This window comes from Nomascus leucogenys, chromosome 5, assembly GCF_006542625.1.
Source record: "Nomascus leucogenys isolate Asia chromosome 5, Asia_NLE_v1, whole genome shotgun sequence".
In the NCBI taxonomy this organism is placed as follows: Eukaryota; Metazoa; Chordata; class Mammalia; order Primates; family Hylobatidae; genus Nomascus; species Nomascus leucogenys.
In genome coordinates, this window is record NC_044385.1 from 12,373,380 (window position 1) to 12,398,335 (window position 24,956).

A 24,956-nucleotide genomic window follows, 5' to 3' on the forward strand; every position below is an offset into this window, starting at 1 on the left:
ACCTGGGCATCTGATAAATATTTGTTAAATGAATGAATTCCAAAAACACAAAAACATTTTATTGCCTTTCTTGGCCCCTGTGGTAAATTAGACCATTGTTGTAGGGAATAGAATATGTTGATTGATCCTTCAGGCCCCTTGCTTACTGAGTGTTTTATGCATCATTTATACATCAGTTTTCCTCAAAATTTTTTCCTTTGCATATCCATTTTGAAATGTATTGGCCAATTTTCATTAAGTTCATATGGCAATATGATATTCAGTCTTTGCATGTCAGAAAAGTGGCACTTATAAACTTTGAGATTTTTTCCGTATATTTTTTCACTTTTGTATTATTTACAAAAATGCTAGAAAAAAATCGAGGTACAAATTTTTTTCCTTACGTGTATAGTTCTTTACCCTTGTTTGTTCAAAGAGCCCACTTATCAAATTAACAGCTATTTATTAAACATAGCTTTATGTCAGGTATTGTGGGAAGTTTATAAAGAAATGAACTTAGTCTTTGCCTTTAAGATACCTCAGAGTGTTTGTGCACTTTAGGAAGATTAATAAATTGGTAGTATATTGGATGTAAGGCAATTTCATTCATTCGTGAGTACAGCATAAAGAACCTGAACCCTGGTGATTAAAATGGGAGTGTTTAGGTAGGGAGCAAATATGGGAGAGATTATAAGGATAGAATTCATAGGACTTGATTCTGTTTAAATGGAGCTTCAGGAGGAGTCAAATATAACATAAAATTTCAAGCCAGGAGACCAGAAAAACAATAATTTCATCAGAAAAAAAAAGAAGCAACCTTGTAAGTTTTGTAGTTTTTATATCTACATTTGAAATTACAGCAGGACATTCAGCAACAGTGAACTGGTAATAGTGAAGCCATCGGGATAGAGAAACACTCCAAGACAGAGAAATGTAGTGAGAGAATCAGAGGACTGAGGTTTACACCTCAGGAGATACCCATTTTCAGGATGTGAAACAAGAAAAAGGGGCTATTGAAAGAGATATAGAAAGAGTAATTGAAAAGCTAAGAGGAAACTCAGTAAAGTGAAAGCCAGAGGTCGGCAGAGGGGCAGAGGGGGAAGAACATGTAGAGAAGGAGGTGATACCTTGAACCAAATGATATAGAAAGTTCAGGGAAAATGTAGGCAGATAAAGGGCCATTGACTCAGAAATTCTTAATGACTTATAAGAGTTCAATAGCATGGATAAGGCAAGAGCCAGATTTCAGGGACTTTGGACAGCATGTGTGGTGGATCATTGAAGGCAGTGAGAATAAATGATTATTAAAAAGTCCAGCAGCAAAAGCAAAGACAGAAACAGAATGTTCACATAAGGTAAAGTTAAGGGATTAAAAAAATAGTAAAATAGAATACCAGTGACTATTGATAAAGAGTCAGTGGAGAGGGCAAGATAGAAGTAACCTGGGCTGGACTTCGGAATGAATAACTGATGCTGCAACCAAGAAAGTTAAGAAGATACATGGAGTATGGTTTAGAAGAAATGCAGATGGTCATAGCAGAAATAGTTCTGAATTGGAAGTCAGGAGATCTATGTTCCTGTCTTAGTCTTTGCCACTTGACAGCTATGAGATCTTGGCAAAGGAGTTTCGTGTTTTCTTCTGTAGACTCAGTGTTCTCTTCTTAAATCTGAGGTAGTTAAACTAAATTGTTTCAAAATTAACATCTACATTTTAAGTATTCCAGTTCAGTAATACACAAGAGTAAATGAAGAGTGGATGTAGAGATACATATTGGGACATAGGAAGAGGGAAGATGAGGAAGTTTACCTCCCATACCCTTAATCTGGAGGCCAGCTGCTACCCACTGGGGACATGGAATTGGAGGATATAAGCAATTTATTTATATACAGCTTTATTTTTAGTAATTACTTGGCATTTGCCAAGTCTCATTATTCCAGACAGTAAATGGTGCAGTAGAAAGAGTTCAGAGGCCTGAGTTTGAGTTATAATTGTACCACCTACATATTTTATGTGTGGTTTACACTAGTCAAATAACCTCTTTGTGCCTCATATTCTAGAAATGAGGGCTAAAACCTCTCATAGAGCTGTTGTGAAAAAGAGCTTCGTAAACTGGAGCATATTGTATTAGTGTAACGAGTTTTGTATATCAAAAGTTTTCTGTCCTAATCCTATACTAATATTACTAATATTAGTAGTAGTAAAAGAAGAAGAAAAGATAGTAGCAGTAGTAACAGTAGTGATTGTAGTTTATCACTAACATTTATATGGGGCTTACCCCATGTAAATGCAAGGTACTGTTAGCTATATTACCTATATGCAAGGCACTATTCTAAGAGTTTATGTTATTTAGTCCTTATGACAACCCTATAAAGTAGCACTAGTATTACTCACAGAGACAAAGAAAGTGAAGCATGCAGATGTTAAATAACGTACCTAAGATAGCCTGGCTAGTGAGTAGAGAAACCAGAATGCAAACCTAGGAAGTCTGGCTTTTGAGACCATGCTTGGGAGAATTGTAGTATAAGTTTGCCCTGGTTAATTAAGATACATGGGCTAGAATTAAGTTGCCATCTGTGTTAATGAATTTTTAACAACAAGATTGCTTGAATTAGGAAATAACTCAATTTAATGAGTTGTTATGGTAATGGTAAATATGATCAGACTACAGTGGTAAACCAACAGAATTCTATCTTAAAAAGAATATTTTGCCTAAATGAAAAATCTTAGTTGACAATTCTTTAAAGAGAGTTTTTTTTATTTTTTCAGGAACACAAAGAGGGGCAACTCACACCCATGCCCCGAGAGGTTTGTAGATCATTTGTGAAAATTATAGCAGAAGTCCTTGGATCTCCTCCAGATTTGGAATTATTGACAATTATCTTCAATTTCCTTTTAGCAGTTCACCCTCCTACTAATACTTACGTTTGTCACAATCCCACGAACTTCTACTTTTCTTTGCACATAGGTAGGTATAATCATTTTTGTTAGATCATGGCTATTTCCACTTTTGTTTTATTCTTCCCACTTGATTCACATTTGTTTGATATTTGAATGGCCTCTGTGCTGCTCTAATTACATATTGGGGTTGGGATAGCGCAGAGAGTTATAGAATGAACTAGACATGGCCTCTGCCCTCAAGGAGTCTAAATGCCAAGTGGAGAAAGGAGACATAGACTCAAATAACTACAGTAAAAAAATGTGTATTTGGTAAGTATCAAAGAGACACAAAAGAAGAACTAATGAGATTTCAGAGGACAGAGGGTTTCATCCGAACACTGTGGAGAGAATATTTAATAGGTTACATGACATCTGATGTGGACATTGAAGATTTTGAGTAGAATTTGATAGGTAGATTGGAGAGTTAGTGTTCCAGGTAAAGACAATGACTTTAAAGGGAGGAAAAAAGGAAAGAAAAAATAAGGACTAATGAGTTTTACCTATGTATAGGGGATCTGTAAAGGAATAGTGAGAAATAATGCCATAAATACAGTTTAAGACCACCATTCACTAATTTTTACCCTAAAGTCATATCAAATGGGTCCTTGAATGTAAGGCCAGAGAATTTGAACTTGTATTCTAGTTATAGGTCATTGAAAGGGTTTTGTTTGTTTTGAGCAAAGGCTATGATATAAGTAAATTATTGCAGTAGGATTCAGGAATAAGGAACTAGGGGCAGTAAGGCCAATTATAGTAGTACATGAGAGACAGGATAACAGAATCTGGGCATAGTAACAGTGGAACTGGAAAGGAGGGATAAATTGAGATGTGGGAAGTTGAGGATGGAATGACTCTGGAGGTGTTAAGGAAAAAGGCTAATGGCTTTGGTTGTATAATGTATGTTGTATTTGAGGTGCCCTGCAGTTATTTATAATATAATTTTCTAGTAGGCAATTGGGAATGAGGGTTACAGCATGAAGAAGGAAGGGTAGGTTATAAGGAGCTGTCAACATAGAAGTGAGGTGAAGCTCTAAGAACAGATGAGACCACTGAAGAAAAGTAGAGCGAGAGAAGGAAAGAGAAAGCTAAGGAAAGAACTGCTGGTAATATTACTAGTTGGAGGGTAGGACAAGAACGAAGAATCAGTAAAAGATAAAGATGGAATAATCAGTTTTTTTAAGAACCAGGGAAATGTAATGTGGTAAGAAAGAAAGCAAGAATGTACCTACAAGAAAGCTGAGTCATAAATTTACATTGGAAAACTGGTTGTACAATAGCCATTTTAAGAGATGTAGTAAATGGGGCCAGGTGCGGTGGCTCACGCCTGTAATCCCAGCACTTTGGGAAGCCAAGGCAGGCAGATCACCTGAGGTCAGGAGTTCAAGACCTGCCTGACCAACATGGTGAAACCCCATCTCTACTAAAAATAAAAAGAAATTAGCCTGGCATGGTGGCACATGCCTGTAATCCCAGCTACTTGGGAGGCTGAGGCAGGAGAATGGCTTGAACCCAGGAAGCGGAGGTTGCAGTCAGCTGAGAACGTGCCATTGCACTCCAGCCTGGGCGACAAGAGCAAAGCTCCATCTCAAAAAAAAAAAAAAAGAAATGTAGTAAATGAATAAAATGAGCAGCAGTAAATGTCCAAATGAAATTAGACAGCATGACTTTGTGGTAGGCTTAGCACATTTCATGGAAAAAGGACTGTGGATGAAGATTCTGAGAGTGGGTTGGTTACAAAGAAGGGTAAAATATGGTCCCCTCTCTTAAGATGTTTACAGCCTAGTTGAGGGAAAGAGGATAAAGAAACGATTATATCATGCCACGTGGAAAGCACAGTGATAAGGAAGTCAACATTTTTGTTTTCTGGTAGCATAGAGCATATGAAGACTGAGGGGGATTTCCCAGAGGAAGTGATGCCTGCCCTGAATCTTAAAGGATGAGTAGGAGTCAAAGAGAAGGGTCTTCCAGGCAAGGGAAACAGCTTCACAGGGAACTAGGAGAAAGTGGTGTTGCTGAAATGTAATTTATGAAACAAGGCTGGGGAGGGGCCTAGGGACAAATAGTGGTAATTCTTGTGGACAAGAAGCTTGGGTTTTATCTAAGGTGGTAAGGAGGCATAGAAAGCCACTGGAAGGTTTTAAGCAGGAGTTGACATTCCAGAGAGAGTGAATTCTGGTAGCTGTGAGGATTTGAGAGTAACGAGATGTTCATCAAAGATACCATTTAGAAATCTGTGATAGTAATCCAGTTGAGAGATGATGAAGCCTGCATTATAGCACTATGGTAGGGAAGAGAAGAGGTCAAGAAACAAAAAATGAAGTCATGCTAGGCATGGTGGTTCATGCCTGTAATCCCAGCACTTCGAGAGGCCAAGGTGGGTGGATCACTTGAGGCCAGGAGTTCAACTCCAACCTGGCCAACATAGCGAAACCTCGTCTCTCCTTAAAAAAAAAAAAAAGAAAAAAAAAAGTTAGCTGGGTGTGGTGGCACGTGCATGTAATCCCAGCTACTCGGGAGGCTGAGGCATGAGAATTGCTTGAACTAGGGAGGCCGAGGTTGCAGTGGGCAAAGATCACGCCACCACACTCCAGCCTGGGCGACAGAGCAAGACTGTCTCAAAAAAAAGAGAAAAAGCCGGTAGAACCTGGTGACTGATTTGCCATGGATAAAGGAAAGGTAGTGGTCAAGGGTGGCTCCAGGTTACCACCTGGGAACTTCCCAAAGAACAAAACAGAAGGAGTAAATTTAGGGCAAAAAGAGGATTCAGATTTAGATTTGTTGCATTTGTGATTCATTTAAGAAACCAAGCAGTCGAATTTATAAGTATGAAGCTCAGTAATGATTAGTTTTTACAAATATTAGACACTGAAGGGGATATATAAAAAGACACAGTCCTTTCCTCAAGGAATGAACAGATGAACAATCTCCCTTGAGAGATGATAATAACATATAAAAAGTGAATAGTTACATGTTAAACCATAGAAATAACTATTAAGTACAGTTGGAATTAAGAAAATAGAAGTTAATGTGGCCAGAAATAATAAACAACAGCAAAATCTGTACTAAAAAATTGTGAAGAGTAAGTATTCACATATCATGTGCCTTAGTATAAAGTATGCTATATATTTTTCTCTTTAAACATCTTTTTGTCAAAATTTGAATTTAATGATCTGCTTTTAAAGTTATATTTTTGTTTTATCCTTTTTAAAAATTTTGCTGTTTCAAAAAAAATTTGGATTCTAGATGGCAAGATCTTTCAGGAGAAAGTACGGTCAATCATGCACCTGAGGCATTCCAGCAGTGGAGGAAGGTCCCTTGTAAGCCCTGGATTTATGGTAATAAGCCCATCTGGTTTCACTGCTTCACCATATGAAGGTAAAAACAGCAATAATGGAAGTATGACCTTCTCATTTTAGTTCTGAATATTCTTAGATAATTAAATTGTACATATTTTAGAAGTATATGTAGTACAACCTCAGTCAATCTAACAAGAGACACCCAGCACAGGTCCTCAAGAGAATTGAGAAAATGGATGAGGCTCATGCTATCTTGTTCTGGCATTCTCTGACTTCTCTTATCATAGTCATTTGTCTTTCATCAAGCTTCTGATTTATTTTACCATTTTCTTCAGAAGCTTTTTAAAAACTTTTATTCTCTTCTGTCTACCTAAAACCATCATTCTAGACAACTTCACTTGCCAGATAAATGGCCACCCAGTACTCCAGCTTCACATTTTTTGACTCAGGGTACCTTTTCTCTACTTTGTCTTACCGCTCTGCATGCATCTGTCTTGGACTTTATCATCATCAAGAATGCTTTCAAGCGCCTGTGAAACTACAGTATCCCACTTTGTTCTATCCATATGATCTATTTTTCAATCACATGCATCACTCTGACATTTTCAAATACTGTACAATCATGGCTCCATTTCTTTTCCATGTCTTTTGAACAGAATCTTTTTATTATAATTATACTTTAAGTTTTAGGATACATGTGCACAACGTGCAGGTTTATTACATATGTATACATGTGCCATGTTGGTGTGCTGCACCCATTAACTCGTCATTTAGCATTAGGTATATCTCCTAATGCTATCCCTCCCCGCTCCCCCCACCCCACAACAGTCCCCGGTGTGTGATGTTCCCCTTCCTGTGTCCGTGTGTTCTCATTTGAACAGAATCTTTGTGTATCATTAGCCCTCCAGCCAACCAGAGAAACAGAATCCTTTCGGGGAGTTCTGACATGCTGAAAAAAGGCAAAGGGGATGCATTCATCCTCTCTAATTGACAGCCTCCCATCTTTCCGTTTTTTGTTTGTTTGTTTTTTTTTAATCACACTCCAAAGTTCCCCTTGTCTCGCTTTCCCTATCCAGCCTAGGTCACATTAGCCAATAACTTCAGCAGTTATTCAGTTGGAAACTATCTCAGTTTCCTTGTCTCCTTGGCCTATTGGTATTCTTGAACTGAAAAATGCTAACCTGGCCTCAGTCTAACCATTGTCATACTGCTGAAAGTTGTAGCAGAGCTTTAAATGCTGCCCTGTAATTTTTAGGTATGTTTAGAATCAATACCCTCTTGTATTTCCATAGTAAGTATATTCAAGTCTTTAAGCCTACAGTACTTTTCTATCTTCCTAATTTACTCTTAACAGTCTCATCGCTACTTTATAGAAAAAAAGAATAGGTGCAGATTTTCTAGTTGCAAACTGACCATACATCTTTCCCTTTCCTGACTACCGTCCTTTTCCATACTGGGACATTGCTCTTATTGTCAGTCCAACCTAGTGTTGTCTTTAGCTTCAATCCTAATTATTAAATAGTGCAGGTGAGATAGTAATAGAGATAGATAGAACTAGATATATAGGTATTAGTCTCTAGTTTTGTTTTCCTCACAAAGTGTTTCAGTTATTCTCTAGCACTTTTTATGCCCTTTTATAATAATATTTTAAGGCTATGTTTTTATTAGTTTTTCTTTTCTTTTTTAAAAAAAATTTTTTTTAAATAAATGAGATAGGGTTTTGCCTTTTTGCCCAGGCTGGTCTTGAACTCTTGGGCTCAAATGATCCACCCACCTTGGCCTCCCAGATTGCTGGGATTACAGGCTGAAGCCACTGCACCTGGCCTTTTTGAATTAGTTTTATTTGGAATTTTACAGGACATATTTGTTTTTTAAATCATCTGTTATGTTGAAACATTTTCAAATACAATCATACCCCCATTTTTTCCAGATATTTTGAAGAGAATCTTTTGGCAACTTTAGCCCTCTAGCCAAAATCCAGAAATAACTTAGAAAAAAATTCTGAGCTATGGAGCTATTTTATTGCCACAAAGTCTATGCTCTAAAGCAGTTCATTTAATGCCTGTTTACTCTGTGTTCATGGTCTCAAATTTTAACCTGCAAAAGAATCACCTGGAGAGCTGTTGACACTGATTCCTGGGCTCCTCCCTTGTACATTCTGTATCAGTAGATCTAGGGTGGAGCCTGAGAATGTGAATTTCTAAGAATCCCACAGGTGATATTGATGCCCATGCTACCAGTCCACAGACCACACCTTGAATGGCATGCACTTATATCCCATGCACTACAATGAGAATAATTTTTCTGGTGTCTTCCTACGTAGAATATTAGAAGCAGTAAATTAGAGAGCTGTGACAAGAAAAGAAACTATTACTTCTCACTAATAGCAGCAAGAAGTGACTGCAAAAATGGAGGAGAGAGAGAACTGTCTAGGGCTGTTTAGGCTAGTAACAACAAGTACTACCATTTTTTGAGCACCTATTATATGTTGAGCTCTATGCTAGGTGCATCACAAATATATTCTCAGTCTTTAAAGCTACCCTGCAAAGTAGATATTCTGAACCCTCGTTTTACATTTGTAGAAACTGTAGTACAATTAAGTGATTTACCTTGGACCACCTCACTATCATTTGAATCCAGTTATATCTAGTTGCAAAGCCCACACTCTTTCCACTACATCCTGGTAACTGCTAGCCTGAGGTAAATTGAGTTTCACTTAATTCACCTAAATTCAGCAAAGTAGAACCATTAATCCTAATGACTGAATCATTCAGTCAATACTGTATTTTGTTAAGAAGACAGGAAAAGACATATGTTTTGGGAAGATATTAATAAAAAATGGTTAAAATAAAAATAGTTTTGGCATTTACGAATTTTAAGCATTAAGCCGGGTGTGGGGTGCATGCCTATAGTCCCAGCTGCTTGGAGTCTGAGGTGGGAGGCTGTGTTGAGCCCAGGAGTTAGAGGCTGCAGTAAGATGTGATTGTGCCACTGCCCTTCAGTCAGGGTAAGAGAGCAAGACCCTGTCTTTTAAGAAAAAGTAAAGGAATTTTAAGCATTAGTGACTTGTAAAATTAACCTATATGGATTTTAACAGTGCTAGATAAATGGGCTTTTGCTGTGGTTGCGATTTATAATGCAAAAGAGAGGTGGTCCCACTTAATAGATTTTTAAGTAGTATTTTTGTATCTACTCTTACCAGGAGAGAATTCCTCTAATATTATTCCACAACAGATGGCCGCCCATATGCTGCGTTCTAGAAGCCTACCAGCATTCCCTACTTCTTCACTACTAATGCAATCACAAAAACTGACTGGAAGTTTGGGTTGTAGTATCGACAGGTTACAAAATATTGCAGATACTTATGTTGCCACCCAATCAAAGAAACAAAATTCTTTGGGGAGTTCCGACACACTGAAAAAAGGCAAAGAGGATGCATTCATCAGTAGCTGTGAGTCTGCAAAAACTGTTTGTGAAATGGAAGCTGTCCTCTCAGCCCAAGTCTCTGTCAGTGATGTCCCAAAGGGAGTGCTGGGATTTCCAGTGGTCAAAGCAGATCATAAAGAGTTGGGAGCAGAACCCAGATTAGAAGATGACAGTCCTGGGGATGAGTCCTGCCCATGCCGACCTGATTACCTAAAGGGATTGGCCTCTTTCCAGCGAAGCCACAGCACTATTGCAAGCCTTGGGCTAGCCTTTCCTTCACAGAATGGATCTGCAGCTGTTGGCCGTTGGCCAAGTCTTGTTGATAGAAACACTGATGATTGGGAAACCTTTGCCTATTCTCTTGGTTATGAGCCAAATTACAGCCGAACTGCAAGTGCTCACAGGTACTTATGTGTTTTTGTCCACTCCTCCCACCTTTATTTTACTATTCTTTAAAGACTCTCTACCCCTCTGAAAATGTCTTCATTATGCCACTTCTTATAATACAACAAACAGAAAAGTTTATTTCTGTATATACATAATAATAACAAACAGAAAGATATATTTTTCCTTATTTTAATACTAGATAATATTGAATTCCATATTTAACCAAAATCTAAACCATAAGTAGCACTTAAAAAAATATATTGTGGTTTAATTCCTTATAGTTATTAAGGAAAAATTCTTCAGGACAGAGAAACAATAGGATTTATCCAAAACTTTGACTCATGAGAATGATTCTGTCCACTTGGTGCTCATGTGAAGGTGGGAGTGATTTCTAGACTGGGCCTGTCCTGGGTAACATCTCACTTGATCAGAGACAAGTGACGGCTCCAGAAGGGAAGAGGAACAGGTGTCATAGGGTGGCTGCCCCATTCCACTCAGGTAATTATAATGCAGGTCTTGGTGCCGAACGTTGGCAGTTCTTCTCTGGATGAAGTCAGTGCTAAAATGGCCTCAGAAAGAAATACCAGTGTTTCCCAGGACAGGCTGTCACCAGACTGCACAGAGTCCTCCATGTTATGACAGACATTGCCTAGACGTTGTATTTCTTCAGCGATTTTCCTTCTGCTACCCCAGTTTGTTCTCTGTCCAAAAACTTAAGGTTCCTCTGTCACCTGGACACAGATGACCTTGCTTTGGTGATGAGATATCCCCCTTATCTTTTCCTCTACTTCTGCTATCGCAGACCCATGACTTTATATGGAGCTCAGATGCAGCAGTGCTAGAGAGCATTCCCTTTATGAAAAAAACCTCATTTCACCAGGAGCTTCCAGAAGTTTCACCTGGGCTAAACCCAGCAGCATTTGTTAGGATATTTAGATGGAGGTTTTATTTTCACACTTGGTTCTTGAGAGGATATTCTGTAATGCTAGATTCTTCCCCTGTACCAATATTTGCCCCTCTTCTCTGTGAGTGAACTGGGTTTTTCTGACATGCCTAGACTCCTAATAAAGCTGTTTCTTCCTTGGTGGAAAAAAAAAACATTTCCAATAGCATCTCAAGTAGTAATGTCCAGTGAAACTTTCTGCAATGATGGACATGTTTTATTCATGCTGTCTAATACAGTCAGCACTAGCCACATATGCCTATTGAGCACTTGAAATGTGGCTGATGCAACTGAGGAACTGAATTTTTAGTTTAACTTTAAATAAATAGCATAAGTGACAGTGACTACTGTATTAGACATCAGAGATGTACAATCGAATAGTGTTAGTAGACTATATGCCCAAAAAAATCAATGATAAAAAGTGATGGTAAATTTGTTAATCACAGTTAAATTAGGAAACATTTCTTAAACATTGTGAACATTTGTTTCACCTGTTAAAAAATGCTACTACTTGTCACAGTTCCTGAGGTAATCATCATGCACTTTTCTCGTCATGTTAGTAAGACTTTTTTGGTCTCTGTTTTAGTGTAACTGAAGACTGTTTGGTACCTATATGCTGTGGATTATATGAACTCCTAAGTGGGGTTCTTCTTATCCTGCCTGATGTTATGCTTGAAGATGTGATGGACAAGCTTATTCAAGCAGATACACTTTTGGTCCTCGTTAACCACCCATCACCAGCTATACAACAAGGTGTAATTAAAGTAAGGGCAAATACTAGATACGTTATTTTAATTCAGAAAAATATATGTAATTTAAAATTTTGAGTATATACATTAAAGTAGACCTAAATCTTTCTTTTATATTTTAGAATAATGAACTAATATAGTTTGTTACTTATTACTCATATATATTTTTAAAATTTTTTTATTTTGATAACTTTAGGGATACAGGGGTTTTTGGTTACATGGTCATATTTTTGCATCATCCAGTTTTAAGTCCCCCTCCATATATTGGTTCATATCAATATGTTTTTTAAATCTACCAATAAATCCCCATATCTGAACACTTAGTAAATCTCTTTTGTAAAAATTACAAGGAATATGTGGTTCATTGGAAATCTCTTCTTCAGTGTACTATCAAATTTTAGACATTTACTTCAGGTCTCAGCTTAGATGACACCTTTTCAAAAAGACCTTCCCTGATTATCTTATCAAAATAACTTCCCTCCAATCTTATTATTTATTCTATCATAGCATCCTATTTATGTCTTGTAATTATCTTTTTAATCTGTGTACTTGTTTTTTAAATTTCTCACAAATATAAGCTTCATGAGGGTTGGCATCTTGTGTAATAGGTATTAAGTGTATTATTGAATGAGTAAATGCTTGATATGAATAGTTTCCATTAGAAAACAACCCAATATTAAAATAATCTTATAAAGATTCTCATTTTTCTTTAGTTTGCTTGGATGTAGGTATTGTTTAATCACTTGCAATACAACCTAGTATTGAGCTCCCATTTCATGTGTAAGTCCCTGAGCTAGTTGCAATATAGTATATAAAGGGAAATAATATAAGCCCCTACATTCAAGAATTTCACAGTCTAGAAGGGAGAGTTTCATACTTAACTAAGTAAAACATAAGGAATTCTGTGATGAGTGCTGCAGTGGCAGTATTAATAAAGAATTGAGCAAAGGGGAAACGGAAGGATTCATGGAAAAAGTATACTTTGTGTTATGCTGTAAAGTTAGAAAGCTTTTTTAGTAGGGGAATAAATAGATGTGTGTCTGGGGGAAAGGAGTCTATCACTACTGTGAGAGAATCATTGAAGGGGAGAAAGAGGTGGAAGGATTAGTTTGGTATTACACGTGTTGCATTTAAGATGCTAGAGAAGGGTGGGAATTCAGGCCTGTGCTCAGGATAAATAATCTGTCAAGAAGCCTAGAAGTAGAGGTCTAGGATAGATAGATATAGATATAGATATAGATGTAGATATAGATATAGATATAGATTTGCAGAAAGAGCATAGCTTACGCATTTTTTCCCCCTCAGCATTAGGTACAAATATTCTACTTATACTCAGCTAAGGCTGCCAGTCTACCAGGTGTCCATGCTCAGCTAAAAATGCTAGTTTCCCAATGAGAGAAACATTAAGATCTCCAAGATAGAGTCATCATTAGCATTCCACAGTAGCCAAAGACAAATTCATTTTTGCTTTGCTGTGGTGGTGGCATTTTTTTGAGCTTTCTGTGTTCTTCTGTACATATGAACTTAATAATTTACAAATACAGTTGTGTTACACTGATTTGTATATATTATATTTAATTTTAATGCATTATCTAAATTGACTTAAATTTTTTGTTTAGCTATTAGATGCATATTTTGCTAGAGCATCTAAGGAACAAAAAGATAAATTTCTGAAGAATCGTGGATTTTCCTTGCTAGCCAACCAGTTGTATCTTCATCGAGGAACTCAAGAATTGTTAGAATGTTTCATCGAAATGTTCTTTGGTCGACATATTGGCCTTGATGAAGAGTAAGTGTGTTCTTCCCTCCAGTATAATTGGGAATCTTTTGTCTTTCTTCTTTTCTTTTCTTTTCGAGACAGAGTCTCGCCCTATTGCCCAGGCTGGAGTGCAATGGTGCAATCTTGGCTCACTGCAACTTCCGCCTCCCAGGTCGAAGTGATTCTCCTGCCTCAACCTCCCGAGTAGCTGGGATTACAGGCACGCACCACCATGCCCGGCTAATTTTTTGTGTCTTTAGTAGAGATGGGGGTTTCACCGTGTTGGCCAGGCTGGTCTCAAACTCCTGACCTCGTGATCTGCCTGCCTTGGCCTCCCAAAGTGCAGGGATTACAGGCGTGAGCCACTATGCCTGGCTTTTTTTTTTTTTTTTTGAGACAATGTCTCACTCTGTCACCCAGGCTGGAGTGCAGAGAGACACAGTCATGCCTCAGCTCATTGCAGCCTTGAACTCCTAGATTCAAGGGATCCTCCTACCTCAGCCTCTTGAGTAGCTAGGATTACAGGCACACACCACCACACTTGGCTAATTTTTTTGACTTTTAGTGGAGATGGGTCTTGCGGTGTTTCCCAGGCTGGTCTCAAACTCCTGACCTCAAGCCATCCTCCTGCCTTGGCCTCCCAAAGTGTTGGGATTATAGGTGTGGGCCACCACACCCAGCAAGATCTTTTGTCTTAAATGTAAAATTTAGTGAACTCACTCTTAACAAAATCTTTTGGTCACCTTTAGAAAAAATCTGCTAAAAGTAATTTGCCAGGTAAATCAATGTATTATTTGCCATATGATATTCTTTCTAATATAACTTCATCCTTCATAGTTCATTCACTAGTTAGAAACTAGAAACAAATAAAAGCTGCATCAGATGAAAGTGATAGCTAAGATTTGGCAGATAGTGTTAACATGAGAAGATTAACTGAAAAGACAGGTGAGGCTGGGCGTGGTGGCTCAAGCCTGTAATCCCAACACTTTGGGAGGCAGAGGCGGGTGGATCACCTGAGGTCAAGAGTTCAAGCCTGACCAACGTGATGAAACTGTCTGTACTAAAAATACAAAATTAGCTGGGCGTGGTGGCACATTCATGTAATCCCATCTACTTGGGAGGCTGAGGCAGGAGAATCACTTGAACCGGGAAGGCAGAGGTTACCGTGAGCCAGGATTGCGCAATTGCACTTCAGCCTGGGCAACAAGAGTGAAACTCCATCTCAAAAAAAAAAAAAGAAAAGAAAAGAAAAAAAGAAAGATAGCTCATGTATTCTCAGTGACAGATTACATAAAGGATCCATATAGGAACTCCTTACTCTCCTCAGAGCCTTCAGGTTATCTGGGAGAGGAGTAAATCCCTCACCTAAAATTCCTGGATACACGGATTGCTGAGTTTTGACCCTGGTAGAATGCTGATGGATTAGCAAATAAGTGTAAAAATAAAAGAATATTTTTCTCCCAAACCAAAAGTTTGGCAGAAATTAAACTGTAATTTCTGCTTATGATAGAATAGAGAGAAATGTGTGTCTCCTTATTGTGATAGACAAATTCAGACCTTAAAGAATTTACTAAATTGTTATGGTAGTTTCAATGCTACTTTTCATTTACATACAACTTGTGGCTTTCACAAAACAATTCTGCATTACCTTATTTGATTCTCACAATAGCCTTGAGAAGAAAAGAGGACATAGATCACCACATATTTTTGACAGATAAGGAAAATGAGGCACAAAATACTTAGCTAATTTCATTCCATCCCAGAGGCAAGTTGTATTGGGATAAGAACTCGAGAATCATTCCCTTTTGCTAGACCGCTTTTTACTAGCTCACTGTCTTTCAAATACTATGTAAAATAATAATAATAATTTTCCTGTGCACTTGAAGCCCCCAAACATAGTTTCTTTGGACATAAGGGGCTCATGGATGAATTAAAATAAATCAGTTAAAACCAAGAAACTGTATGCATATTTCACTTGAATGTTCGTATATTTATCTTGGGATGGACTTCTAGCAACAGCTTTTACCCTATTATTGGAGGGACTCTATCATCTTAAATAAAACAGGTTAAGAATCCTTACTCCCCCAACTTGTTTTTATGACTTCAAAATCAAGTTAGCAAAATGACCCATAGTTGCTATCATATTTTCTTATTTTGTGATTGTTTCTAATGTGCTCTTAACTGTATTATTTATTATAGATTTGATCTGGAAGATGTGAGAAACATGGGATTGTTTCAGAAGTGGTCTGTCATTCCTATTCTGGGACTAATAGAGACCTCTCTATATGACAACATACTCTTGCATAATGCTCTTTTACTTCTTCTCCAAATTTTAAATTCTTGTTCTAAGGTAGCAGATATGTTGCTCGATAATGGTCTGCTCTATGTGTTATGTAATACAGTAGCAGCCCTGAATGGATTAGAAAAGAAGTAAGTTTAAAATTATTATTTAAAATTACATCTGATAAATACTTCAGAACAGGAAAACTTTAGTATTAGTTTACTTTAATACACGAGTTTACCTATGTAAGAAGCCTTTCTGTGTACCTCTGAACCTAAAATAAAAGTAAAAAAAAAAATAATAACAGAAAGAAAAAAAAAAGCAAGAAATTGTATTTACTGAATGTCCCTGTATGCTACTTTATTAACTGGCCCAAGTTAGTTTCTAACCCTTGCTTGATTTGGAAACCCAGATGGAGAGAAGCATTGTAGGCCTAATATCGTACATTGAGGTAGATTATCAAGGTTAAGATTGAAGACCAGAAGTAACTAATTCATATTTATTGGGTATTTATAAATAATATAAATACAAATCTATTACCTCTTTTAGTCCTAAAAATAACTCTAATTTATACAAGTGAGATTCAGAGAGGTTAATTAATTTAGTCAAATTCACCTTCTCTGAAAAGTCGTCGCAGAATGTTCCCGTTCATACCCACACAATCTTCATCCTTAGTGTGGACTAGAAACTGCCTATGTGTTCTTATAGTATCTTGTATTAATCTCTAGTGTTACACTTACAACCATTTACTATTTATAGTAATCTGTTTACTTGTCCGGTTCTCTGTAAAACTATGTATTTTTGACAGGTGTCAAAGTGTATCTTATTTCTATTTCTAGCATACACACTACATATTACTTGCCATAGAATAAGCATGAATAAATATTGAATGACTGCGTGAATGAGTGCAAGCTGGTCGAACAGGAATTTAAACCATTTAAATCAGTTAGCTGTGTCTTAAATTATTTGTTCTTTTTCTTATAAATGTTCTGTTTTCTTCTTTTGTTGTTATCTTTAGCATTCCTGTGAGTGAATATAAATTGCTTGCTTGTGATATACAGCAACTTTTCATAGCAGTTACAATTCATGCTTGCAGTTCCTCGGGCTCACAATATTTTAGGGTTATTGAAGACCTTATTGTAATGCTTGGATATCTTCAAAATAGCAAAAACAAGAGGACACAAAGTAAGATTTAATTTTTATGAATTTGGGGAGGGAGTTGTATAATAGACAAATCTGTTATTTGAGCACAGTCTTTCTTCTTAGAAACTCTTATACTAAAAGTTTAACATTAATTTTGTGATAATATCTATCAGTTTTTAAAAAGAAGCCTAAAAAGGCTTGAAAAAGTGGCAAAAATAGAAAAAGTGATTCCCCCGTGTAGTTAGAGTTGGCAATACATAAGTGAAAGATGTCACTGATTTTTCTTACCAAGTAAAATTTAAAAGCATATGTTGCATAGTAATACCCTTTAGTTTTCTTTAATGGTAATTATTAAAGTGAATATGAAACAAAAAATGTGATAATTGCTGGTTAAACTTTTGCCTTATATAGAAAAAAAGCCTGTTCTTTGAAACAATTTTTAAAATGAAATTATGAGCTAGTATTTTTCCATTGAAGGTTTTTTAGTGACCATTTGTATATTTGCTTTAAAATTGCTTTTAACAAGAATTTTAAAATGTCTACTACCATCACCCCCATGCTGATCAAAATTTAAAAATTTATATCTAACAAAACATTATTGTCATGATACATAAAATCAGTTCAATTAAAAAATTAGTAACCACATAGCTTGAAAACATTCTAGTATCTTCTGTTTTTAGATATGGCTGTTGCACTACAGCTTAGAGTTCTCCAGGCTGCTATGGAATTTATAAGGACCACCGCAAATCATGACTCTGAAAACCTCACAGATTCACTCCAGTCACCTTCTGCTCCCCATCATGCAATAGTTCAAAAGCGGAAAAGCATTGCTGGCGAGTATTGAAATCATATTTTAATAACCATAAATTGAGGCTAGCTTGACTTTTCTATGTTCTTATGCCATTCACATTTTTAAAATATTTCTTGTTTTACATAAAATTTAAGAAAGATTTTTTCCTGAAGGAAACTATTCTGCTCCTTACTTTTAGTGCTTTTCTCATTCAGTTATTTCTTGAGCACCTGCCTACCATGTGCTGAGCATTGTGCTAAATATTGGAGATACAATGATGAAAAAAACAGACACAGATTCTGCCCCTGCAGAGATCGTAAAATAGTAGGCAAATGTAGAGGGTAGGAATAGAGATTATAACAGGGCAATCTACATCAGGAGTTAGGGAGGTCTCTGAGAAAGTGAGATTTCAATATAGATGTAAAGGATGAGAAAGGAGTTAGCAAGGTAGAGAGTCAGAGAAAGAGTATTACAGGCAGAATGGATGGCTTATGTGAAGCTTCCAAGGCAGGGAAAAGCTGAGCTTGTTCAGAGAAATAAAGAAAGCCATTTAGCTAGAATGTGTCACTTGATAAGAGTGGGACACCAGAAGAGGTTGTACAGTATGGTGTGGGCCAAAGTCATTTTTTAATCATATAGGCTTTGTTAAGGAGCTTAGATTTTATCCTAACAGGAAGTCATCAAAGGTTTTAAGTAGGTGGCATGCTACAAACAGCTTTCTGTTATAAAGATCTCTCTGTCTTCTGTGTAGAAAGTGGGGTAGAGAAGAGGAAGAGGAGAAGAGAGGTAGTGGGGAGTCCAGGTAGGAGGCTATGACAGTAGTCAGGGCAGATGATGGTGGCTTGCACATAGTTAAAATGCACATGATGTCAGGGCTTCGTATAAATTAGTACATGTCATCAAATAATAAACATTAATATTGTTAGGCTTCCTTATTTTTTCTACAAAATCTGCTATGATCTTTACCCAGAAAGGTAACATGAACACCACATACACAGGATATACACACATACGTATGTATACATAGTGGATAAATATGCATGTACACATGCACACACACACACCATCTCCAGAGTATTTGGTAAGTTGTTTGAAGTTTAATCACTCTTACTGTCTTAAATTCACTTAAGTTCAAATCTTTCTTTCACCTGTGTTAAGCTACTTCTGTGTTCAATGCTATGCAAAAATTTTAAACCATGTGAAAAACTCGCTTGTAAAGAAAAGCTACCAAGTACCCATTGTTTTGCAGTAGTATGTTTAAATTACACTAAATCAAACTTACATAAATAAAACTTCTAAAACATCTATGTAACTAAACTACCCTCTACATTTTTCTTATTTAATATCTGAATGCACTGTCTCTTCTTGAGCTGCCCTCCCAGTTGTACATCTCTTTTGTCCTGAGTAGAAACAGATTCTTTATCAGTTCTAGCATTACCGCTCAGCTTCCTGTATGCCAAAACATGATTGCTGGACACCTTTCCTGTGCAGGACTCCTTATATAGTCAGTGACTGCTTAGACGGAATTTGCCCTTTTTTGATATCAGAAAGTATACCTTTACTACCCCTGCTGTTTCTTTTGTATTGATACTTTTCATTCTCATATCTGTTCCTCCTCTGCTTCCATCCCTAGATCTCTGGTTTTAGTTAATTATCACCTTGTGCCTGGGCTAACACAATAGTCCTCTTGCTATTTCCCATTTGGTCAATGATTTCTCTAGCAGTCTTTAATCTCTCTCTTTAGATACTAGCATTTTGTCACCTTGAGCCTTAGAGCCTTACATAGCTTCAAGTTTGTTATTTTTTTTTTAGTTTGAGTCATTTTAAAACAGATAATGAACTTTTAGTCTTTTCACTAGATGGCTGTCCTTTTTTCTGACTTCTGTAGCTTCTTATTATACTTGGACTTGTCTTTTTCACTCTAAGTAAATGTGATTGCTGTGAGCTATAGGATACTTACAGAATTCTACAAGTTTTTAGCTTAATAAAAGACCTTAAAAGTCATCCAGTCCAGCTTCCTCATCTTAAGACCCACTGCATCCTAGAACTAGGGAGTGCTGGCACATGCACCCCTATACTCACTCCTTTGTGTCCTGCACCACATCTACTCATTCCAGGTCTATCATATCTCTTAGGACCCATCTCTCTCTCTCTGAAGTCTCTGTCAAGAATCCTTCCTGTTTTAAATACTACCCTTATTGAAATTCTATCTTTGTGAATCTAGTTTGTAAAATACCACTTTATATGTGTTCGGTTGTTGCTTTGTAATTGTTTCTAAGTTGTTTTTTTACACATATACTTGGGGAAGATTGTGCTTTTTATTTCTTCACTATTACTTAAAAGTATCATCAAAAGTATATTGGCTTTGTATGCTACAGATACAAAAACTGCAGAATACTGAAGCTCTTCTGTTTCTGAGCAGTGTGGTTACAAAAACTAATTCAAGTCCATTTGTCCATGATACTAAAGTGACATAGAGGGATTTCTATTTCTGTCATGTCTATCAATTAGGTAATGAATTGTTCCTTCAAAGACTTAAGCCATTCTCTTTACTGATAAATGTTTAGGTGTGGTAGGGGGGATTCCTAAATAGATTCATTTAGCATTTGTTGAAAACTACTGAGATGAGTGACACCTCCAGCCCCACTGCCACTACCCTCCACCTTCAGCAGGAGTTGTGGGGACTGCCAGCAGCTGCAGCTTCCATTATGGCCACACACCAGACTCTGATAATAGACAGATTTACTCAAGCCCTGAACCCCAGGATATCCATGACTTGGAACCAAAGTTTCTTCAGCAGTACTGTCATTACATCTAGACCTTAAGTTCTTGCATTGCTAGAGGAGTTAGATACTATTTTATTGTCAGATTAATCTTACAACCTTGCTCAGGTTTACCATTCTTCTTCTCAGCACTTCCAAGTTGCCTGCTGCCCAGTGAACAAAGCTCTGATTCCTTAACCTCTATATCTGTTTTTGGTCTAGATATCTATATCTATACATATCTTTATATGTAATTCTACCTAAATGGTATCATGCTCTACCTACTGTTTATAAATTGATTTCTATTTCTAGTCATTATATTATATTTTTCCATATTAAGAAACATAAATATTCTTTTATTTTTAATGATTGCAAAATAATCTATTATTTTGATGTGGATAATCTTCTGTAACTTTTATAGATAAACAAAGGTTTTTTTGCTTGGTTTTTGCTATTATAAATAAGGTAGCAATATGTATTTTTAAATGTATTTTTTTACTTGTCTGCTTATTAATATGAAAAACTTTACACATCACCCTTAATGCATGAAGGTAGAAGTAGTCAGCATTAGGATATTATTTAGAATGCTAGACAAATATTTAAATTGTCATACACTCACACACACACACAGTTATATTAGTAATTCACATACAAATGAACTTTATATTTCAACCAATAATAATACTAACCATTAAAAGTGTTTTACTATTTGTGAGAATGAGACAGGCATTACGTTTTACATTCATTATTTTATTTTACCAACAAAACAACTCTTTCTTTATCTGTTTATTCAGCCATCAAATATCAAATATTTCTTGAGTACCAACCATGTACCAGTTGCTATTTTACCAGTCTTCATGGAACTTGTACTGGGGAAAATGATCAATAAGCATATAAACAAATATATTTAATATAATGTTAGATAGTGATAAATATCTACCTGTGAAGTAAGCTCTTTTTTCTTTCTAATCCACATCTTATGCATGAGAAAACTGAGGTTTAGAAAGAAATGTGCTTAAGGGCACACTAGCTCTATGTGGCTTCATAGCAGGAGTGCTGAAAAATACCCTCCCACTTTTTCTAGTATTAATACCTAGTACTAAAGAAGACTTACTTAACATTTCCTTATTCAGTGTATTATCATACCTCTGAATTACAATCATCAGCTGCACATACAGCATGAAAGCTGTCAGATGTAGACATTAGGAATAATCTGCTTAAACTAAGTATATTGTTTGACAGTTAACTCTTGAATATATACAGGATATGAATTTTTGTATTTTCTTTTTATTTGCCTCAAAAGTGACTATCTACCAAAATATATTAACTGATTAAGAATACTAATTACCCAAAATACTGCGCAATCTAAAATAGCATTAAAATATTTAAATGTCTTACAGGATAAGTCATTAAAACCTGTTATAATTTAGTCATATGTAAGCAATTTTTATAGAGGTTATTTATAGAAATTGATATATGTTTTCATAATTTAAAACAAAGGTTCAATTCCAATGAAGGGTTCCATTATTCCTCATCTACCAAGACATCATTTTGGTTCTTATGGTCAACTTCCGATGCCCTTCTCCTTCAGTCCATTAAATCAAGACTCATCCCCCCAGTTTTCTCCTGGATGCACTACCTGTGTTGTACCTCCCGGAGCAGGTGCAGTAATGGTGCAGGAATGCCACTCCTCTCTGTTCAGTCTGAGGAAACCTTTCTCAGGAAATGCTTTTGTAGCATTGAATGCCAAATGATGCATCTGTTCTAAATCATTTTAATAACCAATCACTGGAATTATATTCACCTTTCTGATCTCTTCACTTTCATTGACTGATTTCTACTTTGTCACTATACAAAATTTTTAAAACTACTTTATGAAATTCAACAATAGTAATTATCCAGAAATAGTAATATTCTTACTAAAAAATGATGTGCATTAAAACTTGATTTTGGAATACAAAGAAGTGAAACAGTATTTGAAACTATTTTATCAAAATGTTCTGAACTAGTTAAGCCCATTTAATACTTTTTAACTGGAACTTTGCCAAATGACATCTGTTTTACTAAGCTATGTCACTAGCTTCAACATTGTTATTTAGGACTTTGAAACCAAAAGTACTGTTGCACTTCTTCAAAGAGGGACATCATTTTCCCTTAATCACTCTTTCCTTTGTATAAATTGACTTTGTAGTAAATAAGATTGTTTTCATTGTCTGGTAATCAAAAAGTTTCAGCAAAAATAGTTTCCTTGATCCTAATTAACACTGGGATTTGATGTTTTAATTTATATACTTTTAAAGGTCCTCGAAAATTTCCCCTTGCTCAAACTGAATCGCTTCTGATGAAAATGCGTTCAGTGGCAAATGATGAGCTTCATGTGATGATGCAACGGAGAATGAGCCAGGAGAACCCTAGCCAAGCAACTGAAACGGAACTTGCACAGAGACTACAGAGGCTCACTGTTTTAGCAGTCAACAGGATTATTTATCAAGGTAAGACTATAGGATTAGTTTGTTTTTCCTCAGATTTTAAAATGAAAGAGAAGTAATCTAAGAGGAAACTGGTTAGTTTTCAGATGTTTAAGCAGCATTATTTTTCAGTTCTTAACATCCATATTATTAAGAGTTTCTTATTTGGAACTGATAAGTCTTGAATAAAAGTCCACTTTCAATGTGTTCAATGCTAGCCCAGATTGACCAATTTAAAACCATATGGCACTTCCAGTATGATCTTTTGAGATCGTTGTAGATTCACATGCAGTTAAGAAATAATACAGAGAGAGACCCTGTATACCCTTTACCCAGTTTCCCCCATGAATCTTGCAGAACTGTAGTATATCACCACCAGGTGAGTAACATCGATACAGTCAGCAACATTTCCAGCACCACAAGGATCTCTCACATTGCCCTTTTCTTAGCCACACCCACTTTCCTCACCCACTTTCCTCTCACCCCCAGCCCCTCAGCCCCATAACCGCTAATCTGTCCTCCATTTGTATATTTTTGTTTCATCAAGAATGTTATATAAATGGAAGCATACAGTATGTAGCCTTTTGGAATTAGTTTTTTCACTCAGTGTAATACTCTGGAGAGTCATTCTGGTTGTTGCATATATCAATAGTTCCTTTTTTTTTTGCTGAGTAATATTTGTGGTATGGATATATGAATCTGGGTTGTTTCCAGTTTTTGGCTATTACAAATAAAGCTTCTGTAAGCATTTATGTGCAGGTTTTGTGAGAATATAAGTCTTTATTTTTCTGGAGTAAGTCCCCAGGAGCGCAGTTACTGGGTCATACGGTAATTACATGTGTAGTTTTTTAAGAAACTGCCAGACTTTTCCAGAGTGGCGGTAGTTTTACATTCCCATCAACAGGGTATGAGTGGTCCAAGTTTTTTCACATCCTTACCTAGTGTTTGTTGTTGTCACTATTTTTTATTTTAGCCATTGTGACAGATGTGTAGTGATATCTCATTGTGGTTTTAATTTGCATTTCCATATTGGCTAATGAATATATATGTACATACTTAAAATGTAATACTTAGAGCAGCCACTAAAAAAAAGCTATTCAAAGAAATGCACTCCAAAACACTATAAATAATGTTCTCACCACACACACAAAAAAATGGTAACTATGTGAGGTGATAGATATGTTAACTACCTTGATTATGGTGATTATTTGACAATGTATTCATATATCAAAACACCTTAATTATATACCATTTCTATTTGTCAGTTATATTCCAATAAAGCTGAAGATTGTTTTTTAAAAAACACCATAGATAAGTCAAAATGGAATTCTAAAAAAATGTTCAGGTAACCCCAGGAAGACAGGAAAAAGAAACTGGTAATTGTTAATCACTAGAAAAACATGATAACTTAAGTTTTTTTTTAGCTTTTTTTACTTTTCTCTCTTTTTTTTTTTCAAGATGGGTTCTCAGTCTGTCACCAAGGCTAGTGGTATGATCTCAGCTCACTGCAACCTCTACCTCCTGGGCTCAAGCAATCCTCCCATCTCAGCCTCCTGAGTAGCTGGGACTACAGGTGTGCACCCCATGCCTGGCTAATTTTTGTATTTTTTTGTAGAGATGGGATTCCACCATGTTGCCCAGGCTGATCTCAAACTTCTTGACTCAGGTGATCTGTGTGCTTTCACCTCCCACAGTGTGGGGATTACAGGCATGAGCCATGTCTCCAGCATTTTTTTTTTAACTTTTCTAATGTACATTCTGTGCAACAGACTCCCAGACTAAACTCTGAAATTGAAGCATGATTATCACATATACAGCACGTAAATGGATAGCACATGCAGAGAAACAGCTCTGTAGATCCACTCATGTAAATATGACATGATCTTTATGTTTGATTTGTATAATAATCTCATGGTCTTAATCATTTTGCAGTTTAACTTACCTTCGTTAGTCAATTAAATATTTAATTTGGAATTGTATGACATGCATTTTCAAATTTCTATGTTATTTTACGTGAATTCACTTTCTACTACAT

General features: G+C 36.3%; 1 protein-coding gene across 4 annotated transcripts in view; it reads left to right on the plus strand.

Moving 5' to 3' along the window:
• Positions 1-24,956, plus strand: part of LYST (lysosomal trafficking regulator) — a 205,074-nt gene that overhangs the window by 98,944 nt on the left and 81,174 nt on the right. For all 4 annotated transcript variants that reach the window (XR_004030064.1, XM_030812643.1, XM_030812644.1 and 1 more), the window contains exons 21-29: positions 2,747-2,945; positions 6,161-6,292; positions 9,416-10,043; positions 11,556-11,733; positions 13,338-13,507; positions 15,677-15,907; positions 16,777-16,943; positions 17,582-17,734; positions 22,754-22,945. Coding sequence is in view for 3 of the 4 variants with exons in the window: in XM_030812643.1 (XP_030668503.1) it covers positions 2,747-2,945; positions 6,161-6,292; positions 9,416-10,043; positions 11,556-11,733; positions 13,338-13,507; positions 15,677-15,907; positions 16,777-16,943; positions 17,582-17,734; positions 22,754-22,945 (2,050 nt within the window). In the remaining variant the exon portion in view is untranslated. The remainder of the gene's footprint in view (positions 1-2,746; positions 2,946-6,160; positions 6,293-9,415; positions 10,044-11,555; positions 11,734-13,337; positions 13,508-15,676; positions 15,908-16,776; positions 16,944-17,581; positions 17,735-22,753; positions 22,946-24,956) is intronic.